We start from the raw sequence: 12495 nt of genomic DNA on the forward strand, positions 1-12495 counted from the left end.
ACGGGTGTTGTAGCAAAATCAAACCGTCCTCAATGGGTTAAGGGAGTTTTTTCTTTTTCTTTTCCTTTTACTATATTCCCACTTCACCAATTTGATAGGAAGGTATCCTTATTTTCTCCATATTCTTGTTTTCCTTTTCGTTCCACCAGCTGAAGAGAAACACTTCCGTCATAAACAAGGTGATGAGCCGTTCCAACATGTCGGAGGAGAACCTACGTATCGTGGAGGGTCAGAGAGAGAACTCTGACATGGGTAAGAGTGCCTCTTCTTGAACATGAATAGCTCTTTTTCATTTTCTTGTACATTTTTATGGTCATCAAAAATACCCTCCCTAACAAACTCGAACAATTTTAGTACTGTATTCCATGTGTTATGCTTTCTTGGTGATTTTCGGGACATTCAATTAATTCTTCCCATCCCCACACCCTGCATTTTGAAGAGGAAATGACCAAATTTTATAAAGTCAACTGTCAGTGACTGGGGATCACGCAATCCCAAATTTCCATTACCATAAAGGGAAAAGCAAAGGGCTTTATGTGGGACTGTTGCCTACATGTAGTAACGCATTAATTTGATTGTCAAACTAAAGTCATGGGGGGGGGGGGGTGGGAGTTAGGGAGGGGGTAGGATTTGACCAAATGCCAACAAATTGCACCTCAAATTAGGCTAAAAGTGAAGTGCACCACATGTACATACAGTACGCACAAATGAATGACTTTACCCAAATGAAGAAAGTGAATCCTTCAGATGAATGTGTAGCTCTGCAATATTAACCCTTCGGCCCTCTATCTCTCCACCCCCTATACACGTACATGTATATACATACGCACACACATAGACCTCGATGAGAAGTGTCACGACTTCGAAGCCATGAGTACCACGGAGAGCATGACGTCGCTGTCCACTCTTGACGCCTGCGATGCTGACCACCTCAAGATTGGCTCGACCTTCACCTTCCGAGTGACCGTCCTCCAGGCTTCGGGCATCTCCACCGAGTACTCGGACATCTTTTGTCAGTTCAAGTAAGTCGCACCACAAGTTTCATTCTTGTCGTTGTGATATAAAGACGACCATTATCTGCTTAGGATCTGGACCCTTCTCTATAAACCCTTTCATAACCAAAGGCAGCTCTCATGTGTACAGTAGCAATGACATCTTGAAAAGGAGGAGCTGAACGATTTAATTACTTTGGCAGGTGTGGCTTCTGTATCATATGGTATGCCTCTGCAGGTGTGTGTGTTTGTGTACATGTGTGTGTGTGTTAGCGTGTCAGGTTTATTGAGTGAGAGTGTATGTGTTGGTGTGTAAATTGTTTGTGATTGTATTGGTGTGTGTGTGTCCAACTACCAGGTGTATATTGCATCAGTGTATGTGTGTACACTGTGCAAGAGAAAGTCCGTGTGTCTGTGTGTATTTGTGTTTGCGTGTGTGTGTTTATTTTGTTAATTTGCTTATATTTTACATTTAAAAGTAGTGATAATTAGCTACTCAAGAAGAGCTCGTCACGCCAGCAATCTAGCGGGATGAAGGCGACCAATCACAAAAGATTCCAGTCCAAGAGTGAATGTTCAGATTCTGAATTTAAGTACACTGTTGCCTACTCTTTTCGTACAGTTTGTTATGATAGAAATATGAAATAATGTAGATACAAATGTTTATTCTAGACTGTGACGTAAGAAGTGGACATGATAACTCACACTTATTTCAGTATTTGAATAGGGGACTAAAATAACAACTATGATTAAAAAATGAAACTGTTCGGTAAGTTGGTTAGTCAGTCACACTAAATTGTTAATACTATTCATCAATAGCCAAACTGTTTTTGAATGTTTGCTTCATAAGCAAGCTAGCAGAAATGCATGTTTTTTACCCTGAAAATATGTTAGTGATATCATTTGTAAAATCAACCAAAAATTCTGGTCTGAGACAAAGTAACACTTACATGTAGATACATTGTATTACTTTCCCCCAAGGAAAGAGGAATTCTAAGATATTAATCAGACTATATCTAACTACAGTTCTACAACTTCACCCCCCCCCCCTCCTCCGTTGTCCAGCATTTTTGGTATACATATGATATCGTCATTATATATTTGACTCACTTCGTTCCTTTTTGGTGAATTTCTGTGATAACTCCACCCTCCTGTCAAAGATTTCTCTACCGAAGGGATGAGGCCTTTTCCACCGAACCTTTCAAAAACTCAGAGAACGGTTCGCTGAGAATCTTTCACACGCAGAACGTGAGTCGTGCGACCTTGTGGCACTTTTTTTTTCTTCTTTTTTTCCAGAAACAGATATGCCGCAGTGGTGCTGACTAACACATGACCACTGGATGGATGTGCTTGATGCTTCTCGGAATGCTTGTGAAATTGCTCACCTCATTTCATCTAGACCATTTCACTGCCCCACCACCATCTAAATCACTAAAGCTCCATAGTCCCATTCCTTTATTTATCTGTTAGCAGCGTGTTCTCGTAAAGCATTAAAGAATAACTGATGGACATCTGAAATCCAACAATTGTGATGACGAACACAATTATCTCATCTTTAAAGAATTCAATGAACAACGAGCTGCCCTTTTGTACATTAAGAAAAGGATTCTTGTTAATTGTGTTGGAAGTATGAAGTTTTACCAAATTGTCTTATAGCTTTAAAAACTTTTATCATATTATCACTTCATGAAAACAAAACAAAATAAAAGTCATGGCACATCGCAAGAAACCTAGATGAAATGGGGAGAATTTGGTATGCCTGTGGGTCGCACTTTGATTTCGCTTCGAATCGATTCCGTTCAATTCGTGTGAATGTGCGAGAATGAAGCAATGTCGTTCAAAGTACCATAACGTGCCATTTCTTTTTGCAGCTGCGCACACTTCTATTCCATTGCAGAATTTGCTGAACGTTGGGATTATTTCAACTTGCATCGTGCTTCTTAATCCTCCACCAATTCTGGTTATATGTGTCTATTTTGTTTGCATCTTGCATATTTTTGTCTTGAAATTGAAATTAAAAAAAAAAATGCTGCAAAATTTGTGACCAAAAATTGTGATGTCAAATGTGAAAAAGTGTCTTCACACATTGCAAATTTCTGGCAAATTGGAAGTCAGAGCCCTTTTGCCTTTTTCTTTTCTATTTGTTATATCATGACTTTTATTTTTTGATTTTCAGTTTCTCAGCCCAAATTATTTAGTTCTTCAGTGTCTTGCAGAATGTTTTGCCATTGTCCTTTAATTTTTTGTTCCTCTGGAAAATGTTAAAATCTTGGCGATAGTGTAAAAAGGCTGCAGACAAGATAGACATGTTGAACAGTTGGTGACCAAATCGAGATTTAACCGGCAATTATTCGAAGATAAGTTAATCATAAGATCAAGATCAGGCTCCAGCTGTTGAACAGATGCTATTCAAAGATTATTTTTCATTTACTCAATTCGTTGTCTTGACATGTGCCAATATCTATTCCATTCACAGTAAATGTTTTTTTTTTTTATATTTTGTTTCCAATGCATGTAGTTTCAACACACATATAAGCCACTCTCTTTTATCCATACCTGGCCTGAGACAATACACCTCGAGGGGAAAAAAAAATAAAGAAGCAAATTGAAGAAATTACTTTGAAACACATTTTATTTATGTTTTGCTTGATACACAGCTTACTCCATGGCCAAGGGGCCTTTGTCACGCAATCGGTTGAAAACCACAGTCATTATTCCGGCCAATCGGGAATGCCCCTGGGCTTTTACTTTGTGCAGGATGTAAGTCTTTTTGTCGAGTGTCCAAAGCCTGTCTGGTCTGTCCAAAAAAAGTTTATGCAGTCTGTCTGTATGTCAATGTTTGTCTGTCTAATTTTTCTGTTTGTTTTTCATGTCATGATTGATGTGTTCAAAAGGCTTTTTTATTTCTGCTTTTTTGTAAAAATGATTTTATAAAAAAACAAAACAATTGCACTCCTTATGTATCTTTCTGTTTACGTGGTTACATATTTCCAGCGCTTCTGATAATGATATAAATATTGATGTCTTGCAGGGTTTCATCAAATATGCCTTAAGGTTAAGTTCATTTGCATAGCGTGTGCGTTGCTCCATGATTAATGACTGCTTTACACTTACACCACATGGACCACCATGGCCTAGTGGTTAAGGTTATTGATGCCTAATCAGGAGGACATTGGTTCAAATCCTGCTCGGTGCATTTCATTCTTTGATATAAAGGCGTTATTCCTTCAGTGTACAATGTTGTACGTCATCACCGAGTCTATGTATAGATACAGTATAAATGTACATGTACTTGGCATTGCAAGTGTAACAGTATTGATAGGTTCTTCCTGTAAGCAGTTTAAAAGGCATAATTTACCATTTGCAGAAGAAACAAAAAGCCAGCATTAGTGTTTTAAAATAGTTCTAAAATGTGAGTTAGGGATAGAAACAACCACTGTAAAAATTTGAATTTGTATAATCAATGTTAAGTATTGTTGAATACACAAAATAAAATGATAAAAATGTTTCAATATTAAACCGTCTACAGTTACGGTGTAATGAGAAAAATACTGATATCTCCTTATATTTTAGGCTTTATTGCAAAAATTTTATATGGTAGGATGTTTTGTGATCAAATCCTCACCATCACTATTATGATTTAATAAATTTAGCTTTGATGCATCCAAGATGGAATGTATGTCATATTGGATTAGCCGAGTTCAGCACATTTTACACCTCACTTTTCTCTCTCGGTGTGTATCGTCAATCTGAGTGTAGTTGAGGCTTTTTAAAAAAAAAAAAACTAGCACAATGCACCATGGAACAAGTCAAGAATGAAACACAGGTAGTGATAGGAAATGAATTAATAAGTAAAAGATGTTTTTTTCTCCTCAAATGTTCAATGCATTCAATACAATACAGTGTTGAGACATACAGTGTGGTATATGAACACATATGGTAGTTTCCTCTGTCTCATTGTGTATTGCTTTTTTCTCATATATTTTCTTTCTGTCGTGTGGCGGGGGGGGGGGGGGGTAGGGGAATTGGTGTGTATTGGGGAGAGGTAGTGTTCACACTACTAGTAAGTGTATAGTGTATATGAGTGTTCACCAATTCATTGAATCTGTGAAAGTCCAAAAAGAAAGCATAATGCACATATTTGGGCGCTTCCAGTGCTAAGCTCAGACTGTCCTGTTTTAAATTTAAAGAATGAACATAAACAGAAATTTGTTTTGTTCCAAAAATAGACAGATTTCCCTTGTGTTTCCTTTCATGACATTCAGCTCATAAAGTGCCATCATTTAAAGACAAGACTGGAATTAGAATTTGTCATATTAATTCACAAATTTGGAGAATTTGATAATTTACCTGGTACTCTCTGTCCAAATTTGCATGTCTAAATATGTTTTGGACTTCAAAACTATGTGATTTTCTTTAATAGGAGTTTCAAGTAACATATGATGTGTTTAATCAACCTATCATTTATAAATGCCTAACAATTTTCTTGCACACTTGACATCTACATTGTGCATTATTTTTGAACCGATTTTCTCAAAATTGTGTTAACCTTGGTCCAATATACAGGTCATTTTAACGTAGGTTTTTTTTTTTTTTTTTTTTTAAATAATGATGGACAAGTCCTGTAAAATCAAAAAGATTAGGTTGTAATGCCAAAATAAGACCTTTATTGATAGGATAATTCTCAGGGTTTCTTGAGTATTCATTACACATACATTTTTAAATACCTGTTACACGTATATATGAACAAACATGTCAAAAACACCTAGTGAGTTTCATCGACCTCAAAGCATGAAAAATTGGAGTCGTAAAATGAGTTTCTGCAGCAGTCTTCACATCAAAATGTGTTTATAATTATTACCTTCTGTTCTGTGTCATTGTTGTAGATCCATGTTTGCGTATTACACCATGACATGAGCAACATGCATTGCATGATGGGAATGTATTGCTACACACTTGTATGCCTAACATCACCACACTAATCGCTTTTCTATCTACTGCTGCTAATGAATAACACTGTTTTGTACGTGTGCTATGGTGTCTCAAAATATTTAACAAAATATGATTTTCCATCAGAAATATTTCAGTGAAGCAAATGCAAACTTTATGGTAAACTGAAATTTCATCTTCACAAACTTTTGTAAGGTATCATACAGAATATTCATCTTGTAACAGAAGAAAATACAACTTTCATTAATACACAACTTCATAGTTTATTATGGAATCTATTTTTAATGTTAAAACTATCAAGACTCAGTGTTAATGAGAAAACATTCTGAGAGTGAAATTAATTCTTACTACTGTATACAGTAGAAAATGCCAGCAAACTCACTGCTGAAATTGCCATTATTAAAGATGTTGATTCTGTGCAAATAAGCCTTCTATAGGTAGAAGTAAAACTTGGAATGAATTTACTCAATCTTGGCACATTGATGTGCTATGTTTTAAGGTGGCCTGTTCTACATACTATGAAGTGTACGTACATACATGCATTACAAAACTTGCAAACAACTTTTCATTTCAAATGCATTTTCTGTGCGGCGGACAGATTTCCACCACAGTCACGCGAGCGTTCATCGACTATCTTCGCACGTCACCCATCGTGTTTGAGGTTTTCGGCCACTACCAGGCTCATCCTCTTCACACGCAGAGTCAAACCACGACCAGGTGAAAAAAAATATATATGATAAATCTTGTGATTCCTGTGACATATTTGGCAACTGAATCAAGTCTTTGGTATTCTTTTACACAAAGATCAAATATGAAGTGCACTTTTTTTTTAAAGCTTATTGTTCTATCAATTGTAAAGCATGATTTTAGGGAATGTGATAGAATAACTGTCCCATGATTTTATTACAGAATTGTATGGAATGATCTTTTGTATGCATAAACTATTTCAATGTTAAAGGGATTGTGTAGTTGTCCCCGCCGAACGAGTTCGAGCAGGGGACTATGAAACGGGCTCCGTACGTGTGTGTGTCCGTCCGTGCGTCCGTGTGGCCGTCCGTGTGTCCGTCCGTGTGTGCGTCCGTGTGTGATCAAAATGTTCAAAATGCTACTCCTTCGCCATTTCTAACCCGATTTTGATTCTGTTTGCTTTATATGAAAGCACTACATGGGAGCTTTGAAACTTCTATACAGAATTTCAATTGTGACCTTTGACCTTGACCTTTGACCTATATTGTACATTTTGCTTCAAAATGCTTCTCCTTCGCCATTTCTAACCCGATTTTGATTCCGTTTGCTTTATATGATGGCACTAGGTGAGGGCTTCAAAACTTGTACACAGAATTTTGACCTTTGACTTCTTTGACCTTTGACCTTGATTTTTGACCTATATTGTACATTTTGCTACAAAATGCTACTCCTTCGCTATTTGTAACCCGATTTCAATTCCGTTTGCTTTAAGTGATGGCACTAGGTGAGGGCTTCAAAACATCTACACAGAATTTTGACCTTTGACTTCTTTGACCTTTGACCTTGATTTTTTACCTATATTGTACATTGCCTACAAAATGCTACTCCTTCGCCATTTCTAACCCGATTTTGATTCCGTTTGCTTTATGTGATGGCACTAGGTGAGGGCTTCAAAACTTCTACACAGAATTTTGACCTTTGACTTCTTTGACCTTTGACCTTGATTTTTTACCTATATTGTACATTTTGCTACAAAATGCTATTCCTTTGCCATTTGTAACCCGATTTCAATTCCGTTTGCTTTAAGTGATGGCACTAGGTGAGGGCTTCAAAACTTCTACACAGAATTTTGACCTTTGACTTCTTTGACCTTTGACCTTGATTTTTTTACCTATATTGTACATTGGCTACAAAATGCTACTCCTTCGCCATTTCTAACCCGATTTCGATTCCGTTTGCTTTATGTGATGGCACTAGGTGAGGGCTTCAAAACTTCTACATAGAATTTTGACCTTTGACTTCTTTGACCTTTGACCTTCATCTTTTTACCTATATTGTACATTTTGCTACTAAATGCTACTTCCGGCGGGGACATATATTACGCACCGCGTAATTTCTACTTTTCCTTGTTTTGGTTGAGACCTAACTTCAAGTTTCTAGCATTTTGTAGTGAGATAATGAGAAACCTCTTATGAATATGAAAGAACATGTAATTCCAAGAGGAATTCAATGTTTATTTGATGAAAATTGGTTTTGAAATGACTGAGATATCCAGAACAGAGCAATCCTAATAAAAGGTGGGACCCACCTTTTAGTATGATCGTTTTGGTTTACTTTGTTTTTGGATGTCTCAGCCATTCCAAAACTGATTTTCATCAAATAAACTTTGAATTCTTCTTAGAATGGTATGGTTTGTACTATTTTATAAGTGGTTTCTTGGTATCTTGCAGAAAGTTAAGGCACAATTCTCATCTCCACCAATACTATACCATCCCTTTAAAGTCATAAATTATTCTGTGGTGTATTTGAGTGTGTATGAGTATGTCTAGTTGGTGAGTTTCCTCCCATTTTTCATTGTTTGACTTGCACCAACTCCTTCTCCGACCAAAATTGTCCTGTTGCCGTGCATACACACTAGCAAGTTTCAGTGGGAATAATGTCAAAGATGAATTTTAGAAGTACATACAAATTCTCAAAGATATTTTGAGAATTTGTATTGTGGCTTTAAAGGTTTTGAAATTTGAAGTAAGAAAGAAATTAGGGTTGCTGACTGAAGAGATATTTGATTTTTTCTAATCTTGAATGAATCGTTACTTCATTTGTTTTTGTTTGGGTTTGCTTCCTTCTGCATTGACAGGTTGAGGCCGCTGAAGAGGAGTTTCCCATGCACACTTCCAATGGCTACACCAGGTAATGGCGCCCCCTCTTGACCATGCTCGACCCAACCCTATCATGTCTCATCCTACATCCTAGCCAATAAGGATATCTCACACAAAATTTCTCAAGGATTTGACAGGTTAAAGCAGAAACATAGTTCTCAGAAGGGCTCAAAGTCCATCTTCCACCATTTGAAATTTGCTTGCTATACTTTGATAGAGTGTGTCAAGGAACATTGTCTGGCTGACACAATTTGCCAGGGTAATGAGCTGTTTCTTCAGTGTTTTGGTATCAAAAGTGTAAGATAATGTCGATCATAGTGCACAACTTTTATTCCCAAAGCACCCTCCCCATTTAGTAGTGGGTAGATAGAATGTACCTTTTGGGTAATAGTTTGCTTTTTCATCCTTACCCAACTTACATGTAAGTTGTGTTATCACATTGTTATTTCACATATTTCTTATGCATACACTTACATGTATGTCTCCATTTTAGAGTAGAAATAAACTTTTTATGCAGTCATACAGAAACTGTGTTTACCTTTATGTACATGTATGTGCTGGATATGCAGGGTATCTATTGCACATATTACAAGCTATGCAGGTGATGATGGAACCATACTTGTAATTCTCATAACATCCATGCCTTTAAGCCTAACAATACTTATGCCCCCTTTTGCCCCCAGTTCCCTCCCCGAGGATGGGTCTCATCAGCACCCCATCCACCAGCCACCTCCACTCCAAGCACGACCTGCTGGTCTACTTCGACATCTGTGAGCTGGCGCCCTCTGGAGAGTGAGTATTGCCATTCGTCAGCAATTGCAGCACGCAGGCATCATGCCCATTCACTCATGCTCCAATGGAGAAACTTGGATTGAGACAGAACATCTGAATCTTTGACAGGGGTTACAGATGTTTGAAAAATTGCACAGGAAATTTGAAAACAAAAAAGGAGCAGCTACATGTACTTGAAGCACATTGTGGCATAATGATGCAATGCTGTTGTATCTTTCTTTTTCTTTTTCTTTTTTTTGCCTAATTCCACCCAAAGTACAGCCCCGCAGAAGAAAAGAGATTTATCAGTATTATCCATCTACTTGTTGAAAATGAATTAGAAAGAAAACGGAAAAGAAGAAAAAAAAACAACATCAGCCTCTTAGTATCTATTGTGGATAAGGAACAATGTTGATTCTCATATACTGTAACATTATGATATCTAATGTAGAATCCATTGCCAACTAAAAATGTAATAAAACGCAGATTTCTCTTGACATTTTTTACTCGTTTGATATTGAAGAAATAACAAAATTGCAGTTTGGAACTGCCTGCAGAATGAACTTTGTCCATTGCAATGTCTGTGTTTGAGCAATACCCCTATCTGCTGCAGGATTCTAAGCATGATTACTCTTTCAGGCTTGTGAAAACCCTAAAAAATATATCTTGTCAGTATCAAAAAGGAAAAAAAAATAAGAGAAAGGGGAATAAATGGGAAGAATGGAAACACCTACTGACTCACTGTTTTCATGTTCAAGTGTATGTCTGATTTCATAGGTATATCTGATTTCAAAGGCTTGCAAGCATATTACGACATTCCAAAGTACAACCGTAGCAGTCTATATATAACTATCTTCAATGTGATGACTGTATATCGACAAGTTTTTTTTCTTCTCCTTTTCCGTCTATACTACGGCAATATCTAAGTGCTTATGTTCACTGGGGCCCCAATTTATAAGCACTGCTTCTTGTGGCATTCCCACAATTGTGTTACTCTTCTTTCTTTTGTTTTAGTTACTGTGTGTATAATTATGTATCTTTGTGTATCTTTTATATCTTTGCATAAGGTTTGTGAAACGATGATGAATAAATTGAATTTGAATTGAGTTGAGATACTTTTCTTTGTGTTCTGCCACCAGGTACTTGTCAGCCTACGTGGACCACAGTGAGGACCTCCCATGTAGCGGGGTCTTCCTTCTACACCAGGGCATCCAGAGACGCATCGCCATCACCATTGTCCATGAGGCTACCGAAGAGCTGCTATGGAAGGACGTCAGGGAGCTCGTCGTCGGTCAGTCTGCCTTCCAGGGGGGCATTTCATGAAGGAACTTGTCGGATAAAATGTCCGACAAGTCAATTATAACCGACAAGTTCAGAGAAATCAGCCAATCAGGGGGGCATTTCATGAAGGAACTTGTCGGATAAAATGTCCGACAAGTCAATTACATCCGACAAGTTCAGAGAAATCAACCAATCAGACTAAAGAATTTCTCAAAAGTTGTCGGCTAGAAGAGACTTGTCAGATATTTTATCTGACAAGTTCCTTCATGAAATGGTCCCCGGACTAAAGAATTTCTCAAAACTTGTCGGATGTAAATGACTTGTCAGATATTTTATCTGACAAGTTCCTTCATGAAATTCCCCCCTGATCGCATTCAGTCTTCCTTTTTTGATACGATGCACTCTCATTGTAATGAAGATGGTTATAATGAAACTCCCGCTACAACAAAGTAAAAATTCAGGCCCCCAAAATTACTATAATCTGTATATCTTTTTACACTTTATTGCTCGGCTATAATGAAATTTCAGTATAGTGAAGGAAAACTGCTGGTTAGCTAGTTGTTATTTGAATGGTCTCTTGGGACTTTAATGCATGGATGTTACGCTTGCAAAGCTCATTGTATTGTACTTGCCAAAGTTTTGACTTTCTGAATCGAAATGACATGATTGTTTCATTCCTTGAAAATTCCCAGTACTCCTGCCTGATTCATCTTGGAAATGTGTAGTATTATATGTAAAGCAGTGGAAGGCGCACTATCGTTTTGGAAAGGTGGTGTACGTAATGTGGCTCTGAGAGTTTATCCTTCTGTCTTCTGGTGACCACAGGGCGCATTCGCACCACCTTGGAGGTGACCGAACCGGACAATGAGCTGTCCGTTCTCTCCCTGAACCTTCTACCAGCCAGCCATGGGGGGCATCCAGGAGATGACAGGTGGGTATATGGGTCATTCTGTGAACATCCTCGACGAAATTTTGTCGGACTTTCCATTTGAGCGTACTTTATCAACATGGTGATGGTAGAAATGATGATGATGATGATGATGATGATGATGATGATGATGATGATGATGATGATGATGATGATGATGAGGAGGAGGAGGAGGAGGAGGAGGAGGAGGAGGAGGAGGAGGATGAGGACGATGATGATGATGATGACGATGATGACGATGAGGAGGAGGAGGAAACTGATGTTGATGTTGATTATAACATATTGAAAGGAGAGACTATGAAGTGTACATGTACTTCTTTAGACTTTTCAAGGTTTATGAACCTTTTTTTGCACAGGGAAGATTTCTCGAGGATTCATTTTTTTTTAAATGTGTATTTATGTCAGCGGAGTGAGAAAATCTCATTTTAATGAGTCATAGGTCATGGGTTTCAGGGAGAGATTTGATTAAGCTGATGAGCTCTTTTTTCATTTTCAAAATCTGACCCAATCTTAAACATCTCACCAGATATTGCATGTACAGTAGTTTGTGATGTGAGTTCACAATTCTTGGGGGAAAATGTCCGTCTTTAAGAACACACAAAACCATGAGTCATATATTGGAGGAACAATGAAGGGAATGCATCTTGTGTCAATGACCTTGTTATATTCTGGTATGAAAAAAAAAGTAATGGCTTTAATATGTTCAAAGTAGAATAGATGGAGTTAA

General features: G+C 37.6%; 1 protein-coding gene across 1 annotated transcript in view; it reads left to right on the forward strand.

Annotated features, from left to right (window-relative positions):
• LOC139724389 (kinesin-like protein KIF1A) overlaps positions 1 to 12495 on the forward strand; it is a 94552-nt gene that overhangs the window by 55647 nt on the left and 26410 nt on the right. The window contains exons 17-24 of the mRNA XM_071635533.1: positions 150 to 252; positions 839 to 1022; positions 3650 to 3752; positions 6541 to 6659; positions 8767 to 8819; positions 9472 to 9580; positions 10699 to 10850; positions 11666 to 11771. Coding sequence (XP_071491634.1) covers positions 150 to 252; positions 839 to 1022; positions 3650 to 3752; positions 6541 to 6659; positions 8767 to 8819; positions 9472 to 9580; positions 10699 to 10850; positions 11666 to 11771 — 929 coding nt within the window. The remainder of the gene's footprint in view (positions 1 to 149; positions 253 to 838; positions 1023 to 3649; positions 3753 to 6540; positions 6660 to 8766; positions 8820 to 9471; positions 9581 to 10698; positions 10851 to 11665; positions 11772 to 12495) is intronic.

Source organism: Diadema antillarum, unplaced genomic scaffold (assembly GCF_040938485.1).
Source record: "Diadema antillarum isolate AM-2024a unplaced genomic scaffold, OU_Dant_1.0 scf00000212, whole genome shotgun sequence".
In the NCBI taxonomy this organism is placed as follows: domain Eukaryota; kingdom Metazoa; phylum Echinodermata; class Echinoidea; order Diadematoida; family Diadematidae; genus Diadema; species Diadema antillarum.